The following is a 20,883-nucleotide window of genomic DNA, read 5'->3' as shown; positions in this document are numbered from 1 at the left end:
AAGGCACAGGGAGAGGCATTTGCACATTAAAATGCTTCTCTGTTTATCTGCTAAAATCCCGACGCACAATGCCCTCGCATGATAACCGCCGAGCAGCCCCTCCGCGTACGCACAGGCATGGCGTTGTTAAGAGTGTTGTTGTAGACACAGGCGCGCAGTGAATAACCCAGCACGCAAGTTTCAAACAGCTGCAGCGCTTCTGTCACTTTCTCATGGAAGTCATCTGCAGATTTATTCGAACTTGCAAAGTAGAGATAGTCTGAATACAACCTGTGAATAAAACAGATGGGTATCTTTTACCACCGGGAATGTGAAATCTCGACGTCTGAGTGACAATGGAAATCTACAAGCAATTACATGACCTCATTTGGTTCATTAAAACACAACCATTCCTCTCGCCACCCCCCCCCCCCACGCCCCACCGCCCCGGCAGAGAGCCACTTCCTACCACCCTGGACACCCTCACCCTTCCCAGGGCCACCCGCTCTCCTGGCCCCAGACAAGCCACCCGTAGTCTCTGTGGTTTCTTTTTTTTTTTTTGGTTCTTTCTAGGCACCTCAGGCCGTGACTGTTTTCACAGTAACAGTGAACTTCGAAACACCAGATTACAAAGACCGTACAACAGCAGAGAGAGGCCGTGAAAATTTTATGTCCCCTCCGGTTCCTCTCTCCTCTGCTGGCGGCAGTAATATCGGAACAGCTGTCGCTCTCCCCGTATTACAATTCCGCGTGAAATTCCCAGCCCTTACCACAGACTCTGAACGTTAAAACAAAAATTATGAAACGTATCTTTCTAGGTTGATAGGGACCTATTTTTTAACATAGTGTAAAAATACCCCCATGTACGCATGCAGAGGCCTGTAGGCCTACATGTGTGTCCACACACATGGATCTGTTCACACAAACCCCACCGCACGTATGTAAAAGTCACCCCTTTGTTTCTGTCTTATGCCTTTTTCAATGCACACCCTCTAGGGCCCCCCACTGCTCTGCCCGACACCCTGTACTCACACTCAACCCCCAGCTGCCCAGAAACCAGTGTTTTCACACAGGAGCAGACAGCGTCTCTCAGGTTCCTCTGAACATTCTTCCCAACATGGCCTTGAGTTTTAGACTTCCTTGTGGGTCTCTGTATCGCCAAATTTCAACAAGAATCCTGCTAGGTCCGTTTAGCCAACCCCGCCCCCCTTACCCCTGCTGTTTCTTCTTAGTAACTTCCCATCCACCAACCCACATCCTCCTTGGCTATAATTTCCCACTCTTCCTTGTATTTGGCGTTGGCCACAATCTCATTCCCCTACTGCAAGACCCGACCACAGTGGTCACTACACCTATTGCTACAGCCCTGAATAAACTCTGCCTTTTACCATTCTTTAACACGAGTCAGAATAATTTTCTTTCTTTCTTTCTTTTCCGCAAATCTTCTGAAAATATACTTTACTGGACTTTCAACATTACAGACAGATACTTTCTTTTACCATGGGATAATTCTTTTCTTATATCAAATAAACAATAAGTAAAACAAAACAAGTTACAGCACTGTAATGAGCACAGCTTTGTTTTAACATTTTTGGCCCCAGTTTCCCCTGTGGTCTAACTTTTGATGCCCAGGCCCGCTCTCTCTCCCGTACTCCAAGTCATAGCGGGGAGGCGGTGTCTAGCATTAAATTCGTCTGTAAAACAGGAGGACTAATTGTGCTTTCCTCGTGGCGTAGAAACAAGATAATCCATAGAAATCCCAGGGGTGACCCTCGTTATCAGCTGCTTATATATCCTTCCAGAAGTTTTCCGTGCACAACATATATCTGCATATTTTGTATTTTTTTAAAACATAGATGTATCAGGTCATATTGGATGGGATCAGTTAATGTATCTATTATTACAGCACTCCCCTATTTATTTAATTTGGGGGAATTTTGAACATCCGTAAAAGTAGATAAGATAGTACATACACAGCAGCCCAGTATAAACCTTATTCCATTGTCACCCAGTAATTTTTTCTTTCTTTTTTTTCGGAAGGGGGGCCACGCCACGTGGACTGCGGGATGTCAATTCCCTGACCAGAGATTGAACCCGGGCCACAGCAGTGAAAGCACCGAATCCTAACCACTAGACCACCAGGGAACTCCCCAGTCTTTTTTTTGCGGTACGCGGGCCTCTCACCGCTGTGGCCTCTCCCGTTGCGGACGGAGCACAGGCTCCGGACGCGCAGGCTCAGCGGCCATGGCTTACGGGCCCAGCCGCTCCGCGGCATGTGGGATCTTCCCGGACCGGGGCACGAACCCGTGTCCCCTGCATCGGCAGGCGGACTCTCAACCACTGCGCCACCAGGGAAGCCCCCCACCCAGTCATTTTTTACATTAACAGAACTTCTGAGTTCTGTTGTGAGTGTCCTATGCCTTTTTCTCCTCTGTTTCTGCAGGCAGAGAGGGTAAGTCTTTATCTTTTTTTGCTTTTCAAAAGTCACCCCTTTGTTTCTGTCTTATGCCTTTTTCAATGCACACCCTCTAGGGCCCCCCACTGCTCTGCCCGACACACTGTACTCACACTCAACCCCCAGCTGCCCAGAAACCAGGCTGATTCAGAGCTCCCTGCTCTGTGGTGTCACGTTTCTCTCTTTCTCAGCTCCATACTTTCTATTCTGCCAACTTCTCCAACCTATAGCTTCCCTCTTTCCAGGGAAGGAAATTCAGCAAATCGTATTAGGTACCCACAGGTCTGGGGATTATAGATGTGCACTGCTGACTGCACCCAGGGCTTCCGTCGTGGCACTCAGCCAACCTCACCCCTGCAGAGACGGCAGTGCCTTTGGTGCACGGGGCAGCTGCAAACACTCCTTCTCCAGCACCCCTCACCTCTCGCTACAGCTGTAGGCGTTTCCAAAGATTTCCTAAAAAGAGCAGAGCTTCTCAGGGACCAGACTGTCTTCCCCTCTGGCGTTTGGCACAGTGCCTTCTACACGGCCCTTTAGAAATCATCCGCTGCCAGTGTCCACAGAGGACACCTCTGAGAAGTCTTGAGATGTTTGGGATCTGCTCACAGATTGCCTAGAATCCGAACACACACTGGAAAGTGTTCGTACATCTCAGCCTGGTCAGCCAAACCTCCAAAATGACTTGCTTCAAGACGAGTCGTTAGAGATGCTCAGGTGAGTAGATCCTCCCCCAGATCCATGTTCACCCAAATACAGGACCCAGATGACACTACATTTGTCCCCCCATTACAAGTGTCCCCCCACATTGGCTGTGCTCTTTTCCCCCTTCAAAAACAGGACCTCCATCAAGACAAACATGGCACCTGTCACTGCAGGGTCGGTCGTAGTATAATCTAAAAGCTGATGGATAAACGCCAAAACCAGATTTGCACGGACCTCAAAGTGCAGCTGAGCTGTACGCAACTGGGCACCTTGTGGCAATGGGTCTGAGGGAGGTCTCTTCTGGCTCACACATTTCCTAGGAGTGCCGTCGATACTACGACTTTGCCCAAGAAAGACGCCTCTGAAACTGTCATCAAAATCTGTGCCTAATTGGAAGTCCAGGTCCAGAGTTCTTACCAAGGACTCCCACACAGCTATCCAAATTCGCTGGCAGAACTGGAATTCTATCACGTAAACTGCCACTTAAAAACCCACCCCTCGGCTCAAGCTTTCCGTGCTGAGTTTATTTTGTGGTAATAACATTTCTTGTAGGCGTGTGGCTCATAAATAAAACAAGAGCCTCTCAACCTGGCTGAATTTTAAACACACAGTAACTTCATGAAGAATAGTAACTTCATGAAGAATCTCTCCATACAATTCTTCAGAGATCAAGAAGTAGTTCTAGGGGACAAACTGGGACGTGTTCAATGGTCCAACCAGGCCAGCCCAGGCCCACCAGGGTGAGAATACTGATCGTCGTCTGTTTGGGGTACAGTGAAATGAACTCAGGACCCCACCTTCTGTGAATCAGGTTCATGGCCAGGCCCACCTTCTCGGGAGGGTGAGGGGAGATTTCTCCTGCCCCTCAGTCCCCCAGGGACCCTGGATCTGCCCACAGGGTGGGTGGGGGGCTTCCCAGAGCCCACACACATGCTGGGATACATGTCTGTAACAAGTCCTTCATGCCCTGTTTGAGCAGGGCCCTCTCCCCTCCCCCTCTCCCACTTGGAGTCTACAGATTTCCCAAAAGATAGGCCCAAGTCCTAACCTCCAGTACCTGCAAATGGGATCTTATTTGGAAATAGGGTCTCTGCACACCTAACTATGTTGAAGACCTCCAGATGAGATCATCCTGGATTTACGGTGGGCCCTAAATCCAAGCACTGGTGTCCCTATAAGAAGAGGCTTGGACAGGGACACATGGGGCAAAGGCATGTGAAGACGGAGGCAGAGACTGAAGAGTTATCTACAAGCCAAGGGATGCCAGGATTGCAGAAGCCACAGGAAGCTGGGGACCCATGGAATGGATTCTCCCTCAGAGCTTCCAGGAGGGACTAACCTTGCCAGTACCTTGATTTTGACCTGTGCCCTCCAGAACCATGAGACAATAAGTTTCTGTTGTTTTAAGCCACTACATTTGTGATAATTTGTTACAAGAGCCCCTAAGAAACTAGTCCAGATTCTCAACCCTGATTCCCGAGGAGTCATATTTGCCAGCCCTCTCTCCCACCCTGAGACCCTAGAAGAGTGACCTGTGTGTACAGGAGGACGATGGCCACGTGGCCAGCTCTTCTGCAGAGAAATATGAAGGAGGAAAAGCAAAACAGGACCCTTACTTTCCCGGAGGGCACTACTGGGTCCTCCCGAAGAATCAGGCTGGTGCTTCATAAGAATGTCTTCAATGAACAATACTATGATTTCCCCACAACTACTCTCTAGAGAAAAAGAGTCAGATAATGACCTTGGATTAGTGCAAGCCACTTGGATGGACTAAAACCATTCAGAAAACGTTGAGAAGGACAGCAAATATATCATGAATAAGTATCCAAATGGACCTCCAAACGCTAGAGTAGGCATGAAACGGAGGAGCACCCGAGGGTCCTCGCCCCCCGTGTCCTCGCCCCCCGTGTCCTCCGCCTGCCTTTTGTCTGTAACCGAAGAATAAGTTTAATCAGAGAACTGAGAAAATGCAGAAACAAAGGAAAACAGTCCAACAGACTAAGTAATACCAGTTTAGTCATAAAGCAAAGCCAAGGACCTTTAGTTCCTCCTCAAGGGCTACAGATCATATTCTGAGCCACATCCTGCGAGCTGTCTTATAGATACTGAAACCCCCGCCAGGTGGAGGAATGATGACCAGACTGTACATGATGACCAGACTGTAGCCACGACATAAGCTGCCACAATTCCGAGAACTGGCCTCAGGAAAATGGGAACAAACCGACCCTAGAACTGAAGATTAACTGTACTTAAAACAATCAAGATGATGCTGGTCAGACCACCAATGACCAATTTCAAGATGACTGTCAGAGGTGGCTGTGCTGTTTCTGCACGCAGCCCCCTCCCTCCATCTATAGAAGCTCTTGCCCCCGATTGTCGGGGGAGGGGGAGTTGGCCTTTGGACAGGCGTCCGCCCTCCCCCACCCCGCTGGTTGCCGGCATCCAAAGTAAAGCAAACTTTCCCTTCCACCAACCTGGCCTCTTCATTGGCTTTCGAGCAGCGAGCAGCCAGACCCCCACTTTCGGTTACAGGCGCACTCACGTAACAAGTGGAAACGTAAAGAAATCAGCCTAAGTGTCCACATTTGAGTCTTTAAAACCAACTGTACAATGATGAAGTAGGGGAAAGAGGCCAACCTGGAAAATGCACAAGGGGTTTAGTTGACATAAGTATATAACGAATCCTCACAGAACTGCAGGGACACTGACGTGACTCCGGATGCATTAATAAAAGTACGGCCTTGAGAATGTGGGAGGGTGTTGCTTCCTCCACCCTGGCAGGTCCCAGCCCCAAAGGACGCTTGCCTTCAGTGCTGGCTGACAGACAGTAAGGGGGAAGGGGCCGTTCCATCTGGAGAAGCAGGACTCAGCAAAAGGGATGCCAGCTTCAACAGCTAAAAGGGTATCCGGAGCTGGGAGAAGACATGTCCCAGACTCCTGAAGGACTGACCCTAGGTAGAAGGGTCAGGAAGAAAGGCTGGTTTGATCCCGTCCAGCATGGCGGAAGCGGCCCCAGCGGCAAAGGTCAAGGCTGGAGGGGCTAAGAGCTCCCTGGCTGGGTGAGGGCCAGCTGACCCGATCCCCGCCCCCAGCCCTGAGTTTTGGTGCTGCCAACCCCCCTCCTGCGGGACCACCTCATCTTCTGACTCTCAAACCCTCCCAAACAGATGGGTGTTATATGTGGCCAGAACTGTTTCCAACAGCAATTCCAAATATAAGTCCAAAGATATTCCAGGCCTCTGTGCTGCGGTTATGTTGAAGGCCACTGGGGCGGCCCTGGGACGGCAGGCCTGCTCATGGGGGTGAGGTGCCTCTTCTGTGCGGGGCAGAGGTCCCGGGACCCCAGCACTGCTGGGAAGGGGAGTGGATGTGGCAGGGGCTCCCTCCACCTGGTGCCTCTGGAAGGGATCGCGTCTCTTCCCAAGGGAACAGAGGAGTGGCCATCAGTGAGCTTGCAGGTCTCAACATGTAAAATCTTGGTGGTTACCCAAGGTCACAGCTGAATGCACCCAACAGTGACAGGGCACTGCTCTGAGCCCAGGTGAGCAGAGATGGGTGTATTGATCATCTGGAAAACAGGGGCAACCACTACTCCGTGGGCCCCTCCTCCAGCCAGGCTCACTCGAGTGCTGTACAGGTTCAGCTCCCAGAATCCTCTTGGTGTCCACCCGCCGCGTGCCTGCTCGTGGCTACTGGGGGCTGCCCTCCCCCCGCCCTGTGCTCGGCACTGCACGTGTATCCTCCTTCCCCGTTCATAACCAGCCTTTGAGATGTGCACAGTCGTTACCAGTCTTACAGAGCTTCCTAAGGTCATGCGGCCCAGGAAGCCTCAGGGCTGGCCCCAAACCCACCCAGGCCTGCCTGACCCCAAAGCCCACTGACCCAGCAGGACCTGGCCCAGCCTCACAGTCTAGGGATGTAGCCAAGTCAGCAGCTGACTTGAGTGGGGCACTAGCCAGCTGATGCTCTGGGGGTTTTGTTTGTTCTTAAGATTTTACTGTTTTAGGTGCAGAGTGATTTGGAAGCAAGAGTCAGTTCTGTTACAGAACTACTCAGTAAGTTACAGGAGACTGAAGAGCAGTCGCACGTGTAATAGAGCAGCAAACATTCAGGACGAACAGGAGTGGCGCTGGCGTGACCAGGAAAAGCAGATGCGTTTACGGAGCACCGCACGGGCATCTAGAAATCACAGCAACAACAAACAGAGGTTCAGGTACCTGTCACAGTTTCCGTCCTCACTTCCTGACCTTTCATCACTTGGATAAGCTACCATTCATTGGTCACTGCAAATAGCTCATTCGATTTTACCCGTCTGGCTCTGAGAGGACAAGGTACACGTTGATCGGCCTTCCCTCAAGGCGGGGCCCCTGCAGGTTCCGGCTCGTGCGTTACTTGTTCAGTGAGACCACCCCCTACGGCGGGTTTCTCCTCCTTTTGTGATATTTTTGTTCATACCATGTTTAAATTGAGAGGTAATCCACACACTGTAAAATTCACCCTTTTAAAGTGAACGATGTAGTTGTTTTCAGTAAATGCACAAACTTGTGCAAACACCAGCATCATCTAACTCCAGAACATTTTCATCACCCCAAAGGGACTGATGGCTTTCACCTGTCAGTCCCCAGAGGGCCTGGGTCAGAAGTCGCTCAGATCCCCCAGCCCAAGAGGCCCCCAGAAGCTCGAGCCTCAGGGTCAGGTCCGCCCAGCCAAGTGCAGGCTGTCGGAGGCCTGGAGCTTCGCCATCTCTCCTGGCTTCCGCTCACCCCTCGGCCGTCTCAGGGAGGCGTGCTTGGAGGAAAGACCCGGGGCAGATGCTGAAGCTGTGGACGGCTGGGGGAGGCCACGGCTGCTGGATGGGCTCACCCCAGGCCATGCTCGCCCCGGCCTCCCTGTGCTCCCGGAGCACCTGCCGGCCAGCCACATACGTGTGAAAGGTCACATTTCATCACCAGCAGCCCCGCAGCGTGGGCTCACTCACATCTTCTAATCCACCCCCTCCCCCGTGAGAGCACAGTGTTCCGCAGCTGTGGAGGGTCACATACACATGGTTACCAAAGTGACAGCCAGAGCAGCCCGACATTACTCTCCATTTGCTGGCGTCCATATCCAAATCACTGATTGATCACTTCCCGACCTCCGATACGGTGTCATCAATAATGATCATATTTATTTTTCCTACAGGAGAAAGTACCCTTTAATGTAGCTGGGAAGGAGGCCCTTTCGTCCACTGAATCACACACCGTGAACATCTCATCACGAGGAACACTGAAGCAGGACTGGCCAGAGCAGCTTATTTGGAGGAAATGTCTCGAGTCACCCAGGCTGTGCCTGCGGGTGACACTGATGAAGTTCATTTTCTGCCAGAGAAGAACATACAGGCTTGGGCCTAAAAAGGTCCAAAGGGATGCAAAGCTTCTGGTTCATGGAGGCTGCCTGGGCCAGGTCTTCTGCTCCCCTTCAGCACGAGAGGGGTTCTGGGTCACCCCCACCACCACCGTTTCTCCCTGAGCATCCAATCACGGGGCCTTGGTGCACATCCACAGAGGGAGGCAATGCCAACATCCTCTCTACCTACGAGCCCGGTATGTCTCACAAAGCACTTTCACTTGATGCGCCCGTGATCCCGACACCAGGTGTCTCTACAGGTGAGGAAAGGCAGGCGCACAGAGGACAGGTGGGGTACCCCTGGGTAAGGCAGCAGCGAAGCCAGACCTAGATCCCCAGGTGGCGGACCTCATTGCAGAGCGATGGCCACCACTCCCCAGGCTGGCCGGGCTGTGACACGGGCCGCGTTCACTCATCAGCCCCGCACTCTGGGTAGCAGACGTCCCTGAGCTCCACCTGGCGGCCCAGAGTCAGCGCTCCGTGCCCGCATCACCTTCCAATCTCTGCAGACCGAGGACAGCGCTCGTCAGCACACAGAGCCTCCCTCTGCAGACCAGCCATGTGGGAACACTCAGGTCTGCCAATGACTTCGTAAACACTTCCCCCAAAATAAACAGCATTCCACACACAGGAATTTTCAGCACGATGGTTTTTCTCCCACCAACAAGAAGATGCGGTCCCTCCCCAGGCGGTCACTCCTGAACGGCTTTCAGAGAACAGGGCGCGTGGCCCCAGCCCGGAGCCAGCCAGCTGCCCCTCCCTGCCCTGGGCAGCTCACAGCGCAGCTCTATCAAAGTGACCTCACATACAAAGGGCCCATACAAAGGTGTGTCAGTGACACCCAGACGGGCAGCTTCTGAGAAGCAAAATGCCTGAATTCACCAGGAAGTTAACAAGCAGCTTAGGACGCCCCCCAACAGTCTTCCTCAAGACCGCTGCCTTAGGATTCCTAACCCTCCAAGGTCTTAAAGCGGGAAGAGAGAAGAGAGCAGGACCTGGAGGGGCGGGGGAGTGGAAATTGATCTGTGGCTGTCGTCACGGCCTTTATACTCCAGCGCCCCTACACCCCGCAACTGCATCTCTTGCCCACAGGGGAGCTCTCCTCATCTCCCTTTGAGAGAGTTTACATTAAAAATCAATCTGTCGGTGCTTTTTAATCCTCGTGCAAATCTGTTATAGAGAAAACATCTCACGGCCTTGGAGCGCCAGAGCTCCTCTTCTGCCTGAGAACACGTCTCTGGCACTAAATCGGTGCTTCCAGAGACCTGGAGAAGTTGGGCTGTTTGGAGAAGGTTTTCGGCACCTGTTGAGTCACAAGAGAGATTCTCGTCCGGAGTCAGAGGTCCACAGCACTTCCGAAGCTTCGATCCGGCTCAGCTCCCTCCTACAAGACCTGGTTACTGCCCTGGGTCAGCATCCTGATGCCGCTGATACGGAGATAAGTGAATGAGCAGAGTCCAGGCTTAGGTACCTACACAGACTGGCATCCTTACTGCTCACAGAACTTTGCAGAAGTGGGGAGCCATCCTGGTCCTGGCTGCAGTTCAGTCCCTTCACTGAAAAGCCCTGCCCCACCCGAGGTTCAACCTCCCCAGGTCAGACACAGCCAATGGCTGGTGGGTGGGAGATGCCTCGCGCAAGGGCCATCTCAGCTGCGCAGCTCCCGTGGGGCTGGCTGACACCTCTGTTGTGACCCCTCCCTCTGTCAGTCCTGCCCTGTCGCCCCTCACAAGGTTGTCCCGAAAGCACCCATAAACCTCCTGTACACAAAATGCTGTCTCAGAGTCTGCACCCCACTAACTGACCTACAACAGAGGTGGAAAGCTTGGATCCTTGGTCAGACTGACATGGGATTGAATCCCGGTCTGGCCACTTATTAACCAGGTGACGGTGGATAGGTGACTTAACCCCACTGAGCCCACACACCTCACCGGTGACGCATCATGACAGCCCTCTCACCTGCTTGCAAAGTTCAAAGGAGGCGATGCCTGAAAAGGGCTTAGCACAGAGCCAGGGTGGAGTAAGTGCTCAGTTAATGCTAGGTTCCCACCCCTCCACTGGATGAAGACTCCAGGAGGGCAGACAGGAAGGACTTTGCTCTCCAATCCATGCAGTGCATCCAGCACATCAAGGTGCTCAATAAACGTCTCGTGAGTACATGAGTGCTTAGTTTGGTTATTGTCATTATTTGCCACTAATGTGGCCTAACAATAATAGCTAATAATTATATAATATTTACCATCTGCCCAGCACTGTTTAAACATGCTACACGCATTAAGTCATTTAATTCTCACAACTCTAGAGGTAGGACTATTTTCCCCCATTTCACCGATGAGGACATGAGGCACAGAGAGGTTGAGTAACTTGCCCAAGGTCACACAGCCAGTGAGTGGCAGAGCTGGGGTTCAAATACAGACCATCTGGTCCCTGAGGCTGTTTCTCGACCACAATGATCCTGGGTCCTTGTTCACCACCCACACATGCCACCAGCCACTCTGGAGATGGAATGAAATTCATGAAAGGTTCAAGGTTCTAGTCCAAAGGTTCATCCCCACTCATTACTCTCTGTTTGAATGAACAACGGTACATAAATGGATGCATTTCATTTAGAGCTTCATTCCTTCCATTCCTAGTTTACCACCATAAGTAGAATAATTATTTAACCAGCCCAGTGAGTTGTTAAAAGAAATCAGTTTATAAAAGCACAGGAAGAAGAAAACTCCTTAGGTTCCAAGGTTCAAAACATTTGGGTCAAAATCAAGTTCTACTCTTAATGGAGCTGAGCTCTCTTCCCTTCTGACTTACCTTCATTAACCGTGAAAACCAAAGGCTCCTGAGGTGGTCATTTCCATGCACTGTGGTAAGACTACACCCAGAATTAAGACCGAGACACAGAGACGGTAAAGTCCGTGACCGATGGCGCAGGACCACTCTCCGAACGCCTTCTGAATGAACTACATTGGAGACAACCACCTCTGCATTAAGAGTCAGCCTCTATCAACCGTCTCACAAATGAAGAGACAGGAGGCCAGTGTGAGCACTGTTGAAAAGAAGTCTTTTCCACTTAAGCACTGAACTAAATGAAGGAAAATCCTGCTTGTAATTGGTGGCTTCTTTTTAATTAACTGGGCCGATTTAGCCTAGTTAATTCAAATTAATTAACTTGAATTTTAAAGTATCGTTATCTCTAACATAGAGAAACTTGCAACAGGAATTCCTGGCTGGCCCTTTTGGCCCTTAAGAAACATCCCATCCGCTTTCCACTATTCTCTCTTCCCCTCCAGAAAAATAAATGGACTTGCTGTTTACAACCTCCGCTGGAAACTTGAAAGTGATTGATTTGATTTTGCTTACAATTCTAACATTTTCAAACCCTCTGCCTTTGATCAGTTATAGAAATAAAGGCTAAATGTCAATCTAAAACTAGAAATAAAGGTTTCTCCCCACTCCTCTCCGAGCCTACCTGTAGAAAGAAAGAACAATTTGGTCCAATCCCACTGGCAGCAAGCCACTCAGGGAATCTCGCACTTGCAGAAGTGCAAGGTCACGGAATGGCTGAAGTGGCTAAAGGCACAGGACCCAGTTAGACTAATAGAAACCTGGGTCCCAAGTGTTTGTTTCTTCAAGAGTGACCTAACCACCCAGAATTTATCATCCTTTCTGGTTGGGATGGGAAATAAGCCAGTCATTTCAGGCCATGAGTCACGGAGTTCAAAAAAGAAGAAATTCCTATTGTTACATACTTTTATAAATGTTTAAAAAGCAATAGAACAGCTGCTACTGTCGGTAACCCACACAGAAAATACACACATGCACACACGCTCCCCAACGCGTGTGCGGGCCCTGCCACTACACACGGTGCTACACCGGTACTTGCTCTTCTTCCGGCTCTAAGGGTGTGCTTTCCTGGAGGAACAGAGAGCGGCATGGGCAAAGGAGGTGTGCAAGGTAACTTCCTTTTTAAAAAAAAATATTTATTTACTTATTTATTTATTTGGCTGCGCCGGGTCTCAGTTGCGGCACGCGGGATCTTTTAGTTGCGGCATGCGGGATCTTTTAGTTGCAGCACGTGGGATCTATTTCCCTGACCAGGGATCGAACCCAGGCCCCCTGCATTGGGATCGTGCAGTCTTAGCCACTGGACCGCCAGGGAAGTCCCGGGAGGCAACTTCTAAGATGGTCCCCAAGAGCCTCACTTCTTGGTATTCACTCCCTGTAATCTCCTCCCCTTGACTATGGCCTGGACTTCGTGACTTGCTTCTCATCAAGAGAACGTGGCAAGGGTGATGGGCTGTCACTCTGGTGCTCAGATTACCAAAGATGAAGGCTTCCAACTTGGTAGCAGCTCTCTCCTTTGATGACTCTGATGGAGCAAGCAACCTCTGATGTTGTTGAGGCCCAGTGGCAAGGTACTGAGGGAAGCCTCTAGCCGACGGCCAGTAAAGAACGGTGGCCCTCCTTCCAACAGCTCTTGAGGAACTGAATTCTGCTAACAACCACACAAGCTTGGAAGCAGATCCTTACCCAGTCAAGCCTTCGGATGAGGCCCTGCCCTGGTGACACACTGACTGCAACCTTGGGAGAGACCCTGAAGTAGAGGATCCAGGAAAGCTGTGTCAGGTGCCGACGCACAGAAGATAGTGTGAGATAGTAAGTGTGTTGTTTTAAGCAGCCAAGTTTCTGGGTGATTTGTTACGCAGCAGTAGATGACAAATACAGTAGGCAACCCCACGACTGGGTCAGCTTCCTGATGAGGCTGTCACCATGGCAACCTGCCCTTCTCCTTGGTACCATCACACGCATCATGAGAGTCAATGTCTCGCTTTCCTGACAAAGTACAGCTCCTGGAGGACAGGCACCTACACATGTCTGCTCAGCACCGAGCATGGTGCCCAGCATGTGACTGGGAATCGGAACATTTTAACTGATGAGCTCTTTCTGTTAAGTGAGCACCAGGAAGTTAAGAACCTTCAGTTTCTGGTATAAATAGAGTATCTGTTCCTCAAAAAAAAAAAAAAAAAAAAAAAGGAAACAAGAGGACACCATCTTGGGCCCAAGAGCCTTCTAAAAGGGGGATTTTGGGCTGGAGTCTGAGAGGAGAGTCAGGCAGGTCCAGCTCCCCACTCAGTGCCTGAACCCAGGCAGCATGACGACCCTACCTATTAAAGGCTCGCCTTTATGGTGCGTGTGTCCTCAGAGGTGGACTCAGGACTGTGGAGAGAAAGGGACACACTCAGGGAAGCTGGCCCCGCTCTCCAAGAGAACATGCGGTCCTTCCCTTCGTGCTCTCCATTCTCCCTACTCAGAACCCTCCTTCCCCTTGACCACCTTGCTACTCTGTTCACTTGGCAAACTCTTACTCAGCCCTCAAAACCCCGCCTGGCCTCAGCTCCTCCAGAATGGCCTTTCTGGACCCCCGACTAGGAGCTCCTTCCCTCTTTGGTGCCACACTTCGCCCTCCCTCCCCACCCAGGCTGAACCGCAGACGGTAACGACCATGGCCACGCCTGTGAGCACCCCATCCCCAAGCCTCCCACCTCTGTGCCCAGGGAGTGACAGAGGCTGAAGTTTCACCCTCTTGGCCCTCTGGAGTCAAGGCAGTGTGACCTCCCACAGAAGGAGGAACAGGGAGATGTGACAGGAAGACACTGGACGAGCAGCGAGCACCCCCGAGAGAGAATGTTCCGGCCTCGTGAACTGCAGCAGGGGCGGCCCGGGGGCGGGGGCGGAGGCGTGGCAGAGCAGCGTGAAAACACCTCAGTGGGCAGCGTGGGGTCACTTCATCACCAGGCCTTTCAAGGCTGACGGTTATGTAATCTTGTCCACACAAGAATATGACTGGTTTGTGTCAAGTGTTCTCAAGCCGTGGGGGACCAGCCCACGCTCTGAGCAGAAGGGTCAGATTCCTGCCTCCCGAGGTATGGGAACTAGCAGGCAGGACGTGGCAAGCTACTCCGAGGTCAGGGCTGCCTCCTTAGCAGAGCGGACGGATTCCCGAGGCTGAAGGAGGTGCAGCATGGAGACAGGCCCCATGGTGCGACACAGGAGGGCTGCAGGGGTGGAGACGGAGCAAGGGCCATCCAGCTCTCTGACCAGATGACTGTGGTGCGCGGGGGCCATTCGGAGATGCCACGATGGGGACAAGGAGGTAAATCAACAATTCGAAGTGAAAGAAGCAAGATGTGAGACTGCACATTCACACAGCTGCACACCACACGCACACACACACACACACTACACTTATCTACAAAGATACGTACTTTGGAAGAAACTAAGCAAAATAAAAATAATGACTATCTGGGTGGGAGATTATAGGTGTTTTTAAAATTGTCATCATCGGCAAGGCTACGGGGCCAGGAATGTATGCCATCCAAGGAAGGAACTGGGGGGTGTTAGCGTCCTAGGGCTGCTGTAACACTACCACAGACTTGTGGCTTATTACAGCAGGAATTTCTTCTCTCACAGTTCTGAAAGCCGGAAGTCTGAAATCCAGGTGTCAGCAGGGCCGGTTCGCTCTGGGGCTTCTGAGGAGAATCTGTTCTGGGCCTGTGTCCCACTGCTGGGGCTGCCGGCCTCCCCGGGCAGGCTCGGCTTCTGGCAGAATCACTCCAGCCTCTGCCTGCATCCTCACATGTGTCCTCCCTGTGTCTGCAGGTCTCGGTGTCCAAATGGTCTCTTCTCATAAGGACACCAGCTCTTGGATTAGGGCCCACCCTCATCCAGTGTGACCTCATCTTAACCTGAGTCCGTCGGCAAAGACCCTATTTCCAAACAAGGTCACATTCACATACATCTTTGTGGGCAAGGGTGTCATTAATTAATGAAACCCATAACAAGAGGCATTTAGCTCAAAGGAAAATAAGACACAGGGCTGTGGCCGCCGTCTTCAATGTCTGGCAGGCTCTTCCGTTTAGAAGGATTAGACGTGGCCTGCGTAGGGAAGAAATGGGTCCGACGTGTCGATGCTTCCAAAAGACAGACTTGGGCTCAAAACAGGAAGGATGCTCTCTCAGAGCTGTCTGAGCAGGACTGGCCATTCTGGGTGGGGAACTCCTGGACCACACTGGAGCCTCTTATCTCTGGTGTAGGGGTACTGGCCGGGGTGGGGGCGGGGGGCAGGGGTGGACTAAATGGTTTTAAAGTCCTGGCAGCCCTAAGACTCTGCCATCCGCACAGGCGTCGTCAGTGACTCAGCATCACCCAGTGCCAGCCTGGCCACCCTCAGACAACCCTCGGTTCAATACCGCGCTAGCCTGGCCTCATCTGCACCGGGCACCTCCTGCCCTCTGCAACAAAGCAGCTCTGTCTGTCGTTTTCTGCCTTTTGGTGTCTCAAGGAAAGGTGGAGCTTGCACGTTCAGAGCCAACAGGATAAAGGCATCAATCAAGTCGGGAGACAAGGAATTCTAGGAGTTAAACCCTGCGGAGAGCTTCGATATCCCCAATTCTAAGGGCATTTTTCATGGCCGGACATCACCCAAGGGGCATGTCCCGAGGTCAGACCGGCCGAGGCCGCAGGCCCACAGACCAGGGTCAAAATGGCTAAGGAAAAAATCCTCAGTTTATTTAGATGCAGTGAACATTGCCCCAAGAATAATGTTTACATAAGCAACAGCAGTAACATTGCAAGTTAAGCTTGTTTATTTAAAAAAAAAAAAAAGCAGCAGCAGCAAAATCTTGTTTCTGATGAGAAAGAAGACTGTTCTTCAGAACTGCCTTTTCTTTTCCCAGAACGAAAAATCTACACTGCTCACCTCTCCACAGGGTCCCTCAGCATGACGATCAGTTTCACGTCTGGCTGAAAGGCGTGGATGAAGTCCTGGGTCAGAAAGGGGGGCTCGCCATCCGTGCTGTTGTCGTAGAAGAACGTCCAGGCGTTGTTATCCCACATGGTGGAGGCGCTGGCCTCCCCTGGAAATGGAAAACGAGTGAGCAGTGCTGAGTTACGGGCTCCCACAGAGCGGCCTGAATTAGGGGCCAAACCTGGCTGTGATACCTTCTTAAATAGGTGTTAGCGGGTGAGCTGGTCTGCCACGCTGGCAGACGGGACTCCGGGAAAAGGAGGCTGATGACCACCCTCTGCTGCCGTGTCACCCCCTCCCCTCTGTGACCTCCATCTGGAGATCGAGGTGATCCACGCAACACTGAGCACCCCTCTTCCTCCCAGCTCCTCTCTCCAGGATGTGCCAAAAAACCTCTACTAGCATCTGGCCTCCCAATTTCACGATGTTTAACTTGCTAACGGTGCATAGCCCTGTGGCATTTTAAGGGCCCGCTGAGACTGTACTAGATGGTTCCCTTCAGAAAGTATCAGGGATGAAGGAGAAGTTCGGGGATCCGAACTTCTGGGTTAATCATTTTGCTCCTTGAAATTGCTGTGGCGGCCTTTTTCACTGATCATTTACTTTTCTCCCTCTCAATGACAGTTACTGCTTCCGGCATTGTTTTTATCCTCATTTCTCATTAGGAAACTGCACGCAATCTGCATCAATCTTCCCTTGAAATCACAAGGGTCGGTCCCAGTGCACACTCTAAGACCAAACGAGAGGAAGGCTTTGCGGGAAGGCTCATGCGACCTCGGTCCTGCGTGCCCATCCACCCCGTCACCCTGCACACAGGTGGCATTCACTCAGTGCTGACTGCGTGAGCAGGAAGCTGGTTCTAGCCCCTGTTTGATCACAGTCTGTGTGAATGAAGCATGATAACGTTAAACACACATTCTAGGACAGGGGAAAGGACAAGACACAGACATTTCAACATTTCTATCTCAGATAACTGAACCAATTCCCTGACTTTTTTTTTTCAGGACCATCTTCAGAGACTTAGAAAGAAAACAAATCAATCAATTAATTATACCCTCGATTTCCCAACACTTTACATGGCATTATATGATACATCTCCAAGTCACTTATTCAGTGAAAATCTGAGCCAAAAGACTGAGTCTCTTTGATCAGTGATGAGCACATCACAGTCATGCAGAGTGTTAGCAGGGCCCAATTTATTCTGTTGGATGTGCAATCATGTCCAGGTGAGCATTACTATTCTGATCTTTATTTCTATTTTTTTTAAGAGATAATACCATAGAATACAGAAAAAACAAGTCAATCAGAAGTCCTTTGAAAATTCTACTCACAATGAATAAGGGAATATTAGGACAAGGGAAGTATCTAAAACTTAGTTGGCACAAATTTTGTCAGTCCCATAAATGAACTGGTTCTATGCTTGTCCATCCACCCATCCATCTATCCATCCTTCCTTCATTCATCCTTCATCCATCCAGGCAGAAAGCTCTGATTTGGTGTCTAATATGTGCCCGGCACTATGCTTGGCACTGGGGATAGATGCAGGAAACAAGACAGACCCTTCCCTCTCGAACCTCATAATCTAGGGGAAGATCAATAATTCAATAAACAATCAGAGCCCCACGTGAGCACTTTGACAGGGCAGAGCCGGGTGGCCATGAGAGCAGAGGCAGGGGCCTTTCTCTGCACTGGGGAAAGGTTCTCTGGCCTTTCCCCAGCCCAAAGAACCCAGCCACTTGAGTCCTTCATGACTCCAGCCATTAGCCCAGACCATTGAGAAAAGGCCCTCTCTGACCCATCAGCCAAGATGAAAAAAGACCAGTATGCTTCTACCAAGGATCTAACGAAAGAACTGAAGCAGAGTTCAATCACATTTCAGGGCTGGGAAGAGCCCAGAACTGATCTGGCCCAACAAGCCCATTTTACAGATGAGCAGACTGAGTTCACGAACACAAAGACCGACGTGTCACATGGCACAGAGCTGGCTGGTGGCGCGATCAGAGCTGGATGCCAGCTTTCCATCTACCGTAAAATTCAATAAACTCTGCTTCAAGTGAACATCAGAGCTGTAGATATATTCCTTAGTTTTCATTTCTAAATCCAGAAGTAAATAAAATTAGGAAACCAAACTGAAGCCTTCCTTTTTCATTCATTATCTTAGGCTCTATTTCTGGACCCTAGGATGCATATTTTTAGCTCTTTCCTAAGAACATGAGATTTTCCCAGAGGCATATGGTATGGGAGTCACAGTCAAATATTAATTAAGATTTGTAATTTGAGGTGTTAGAACTCAAGGCTGCAAGAAAATAGCTAGTAGCCAGTTCACACTGGGTGAGAGGGTGTGATCTCATCTGGCTCCTAGGACCTGATTTCTTTGAGTTAAAAATAAATAAATAAATTGGGGCTTAGGCATGTAAGCCTGTCCCCCTGGATATGGGAGTCAAGTAAACATCCATCTTTCAAATGGTTGATTCCAATTCCTTTTAGTCACTAATAGAGTCACTGAATTTAGAGAATCAAAACATAACAGATTTAGGAGAATAAAAAAATAGATCACTGCCTCAGGTAATCAATTTAAGCAAAATATGTGATCAATTTCTCCCTTTCAGAGGTGTAAGTGGATAAATGTCTTCTCCTAAGCTGAATCCAATAGAGAGAGTGAATAGATATGTTTTTTATAAAACACTCTTGTGAATTTTTTTAAATGACTATTAATCAAACCACCTCATTTTGAATGTCTAAAGGCATCAGCTTGACAAGGCCTAAGCTTTTTCAACAGCAGTTAGTCACCCACGATGCAACAGGGCGGCGTCTGTTTCAGGAGAGGCCACCTCCGTCTTTGCAGGGTCCCAGCGGCCAGGGAGTACAAAAGCCCCAAGAATTAAACTGATGACTAACTGGTTCATTTTACATTCATGATCCCCCAACCAAACGTACTCAGGTGGGTGTATCATGAAATCAAGCATGCAAGCTTAATTCAAGTAAACGCAAAGAAATGGCAACTTTTCCAAAAAGCCAGTTCCGGTGTGCTTGAGTCTCCACAGAACTAGAGTCTACTAAACATTTCTGCTTTATTGAAGTTGCACGAGCACTATGAACCTTTTACACGGGGGTGAGAGTGATGGCTAGCGGGGAAGTGCATGCACGGCAGCTGCCAGCAGCCATCCTGCAAATGCTCGCAGGTGTAGTGAAGCCCGGCCTGGCCCGGGGCAGAAGCAGGGGGGCCCTCGCGGGAGTTACACAGACACCATACCGATAATGATTCTATTCATCTTGCTCTGTTCCTTTGCAGAGCTGGCCTGCAGTCCTTGATGAATCTGGTGTGCAGCCAGGTCAAAGAGGTCCAGATAATCTTCCACGGGATAGCGGTCCCGCAGACCATCTCTCAGGCGGACGATTCCTACAAGAACCAGGAAGCAGGAGTTAGGACAAAGCTGCCACGGCTGGGCTGATGGCTTCTGGGGAGTGACCACAGGGGATGGAAAGGTCCAAGGGCCCAGCTGCAGCAGCCAAGGCTCAGCCTGAGGAGCTGCAAGAGAGGGAGGGGCGTCTGTGAATGGGCCATGATCCTTTAACTCACGTGCACTTCGAGGGGTGGAATGCACCACCATTAAGCTGCACGGTAGCCACTGAAAGGCTGGCAGGCCTGTTCAAGAACTAGAATAGAGTCTACTCGGAGGGACAGAGAGTTTGGGGCCGGTTAACACGTGCACCAGGTGAGGCCCCCCCAGGGGCGGGGCAGCAGCGGTGTCAGGATACACACATTGGATCAAAAGAAAAGGCAGCCCATCGGAGGGGCGGCATCCTTTGAAGCTCAGATGAGCCTTCTACACCAGGGCCGAACAGCATCTTCCTGAGGTTCTATTCCATCAAGCAGTCTGTCCACCTGTCCAAACAATAAGGGGAATCGACGGTCCCCGGACGGACACCTGGGTTATTCTGGCATCAGCCACATGCAGCCTAAATTCTGCCCTTGCCTCTGAAGTGGGTACATTTCACTTGAAAATGTACTGACAACACACTGCCCTAAACCCCAGCCACCAAGGTTAATGGAAAGTGGAGAGAGAGCATCCGGGGCAAAACAGCAAGAGGTTCAAAGTGACACTGGAGCCCAGACTCCAGAGGCCCACATGCCCCCGTGCCTCTCTCTCCTCTGCCAGTGGGAACCTGGTTTTCACGGGGGAAAATGGTGAGCTGCGTAGGGGAGGCCGCTCTTCAGACGAGTAGAGAAACCCTGGCTCCCACAGCTGCCGCCGCCAAGCACAAAAGACACATGTACGCTTGCTTCTGTTCACTCCAGGAGGAACAGCAAAGGGATTAAGTCAAACGTTTGTCGGGAAACACATTGAGACCAAACACAGAGTTGGTCTCAACTTAGGCTGTACTACGGAAAACGTTCAAAATTCCCTTCCAAGCAACCTAGGTCCTTTGCACGGAAACCACCCTCGACGGCTTCCCGAACTTTGGCGTTTGTCATCCCTTACCTCCAGTGACCAAACGTCTCCTGGCATAAGGGAAAAGGTTAAGGAGAGGAAACAGTGACCCAAGAGCGGATGGGTGG

At 50.7% G+C, this 20,883-nt stretch overlaps 1 protein-coding gene across 15 annotated transcripts in view; it reads right to left on the bottom strand.

Annotated features, from left to right (window-relative positions):
• The window catches only part of CHST15 (carbohydrate sulfotransferase 15), a 99,856-nt gene that overhangs the window by 25,419 nt on the left and 53,554 nt on the right, over positions 1 to 20,883 (bottom strand). For all 15 annotated transcript variants that reach the window (XR_012326859.1, XR_012326860.1, XM_073793828.1 and 12 more), the window contains 3 exons: positions 19,576 to 19,722; positions 16,275 to 16,431; positions 114 to 270 (listed from right to left, as the gene is read on the bottom strand). Coding sequence is in view for 13 of the 15 variants with exons in the window: in XM_073793828.1 (XP_073649929.1) it covers positions 114 to 270; positions 16,275 to 16,431; positions 19,576 to 19,722 (461 nt within the window). In the remaining 2 variants the exon portion in view is untranslated. The remainder of the gene's footprint in view (positions 1 to 113; positions 271 to 16,274; positions 16,432 to 19,575; positions 19,723 to 20,883) is intronic.

Source organism: Tursiops truncatus, chromosome 16, assembly GCF_011762595.2.
Source record: "Tursiops truncatus isolate mTurTru1 chromosome 16, mTurTru1.mat.Y, whole genome shotgun sequence".
NCBI classification, from domain to species: domain Eukaryota; kingdom Metazoa; phylum Chordata; class Mammalia; order Artiodactyla; family Delphinidae; genus Tursiops; species Tursiops truncatus.
This window is presented reverse-complemented; position numbering and strand designations above follow the sequence as displayed.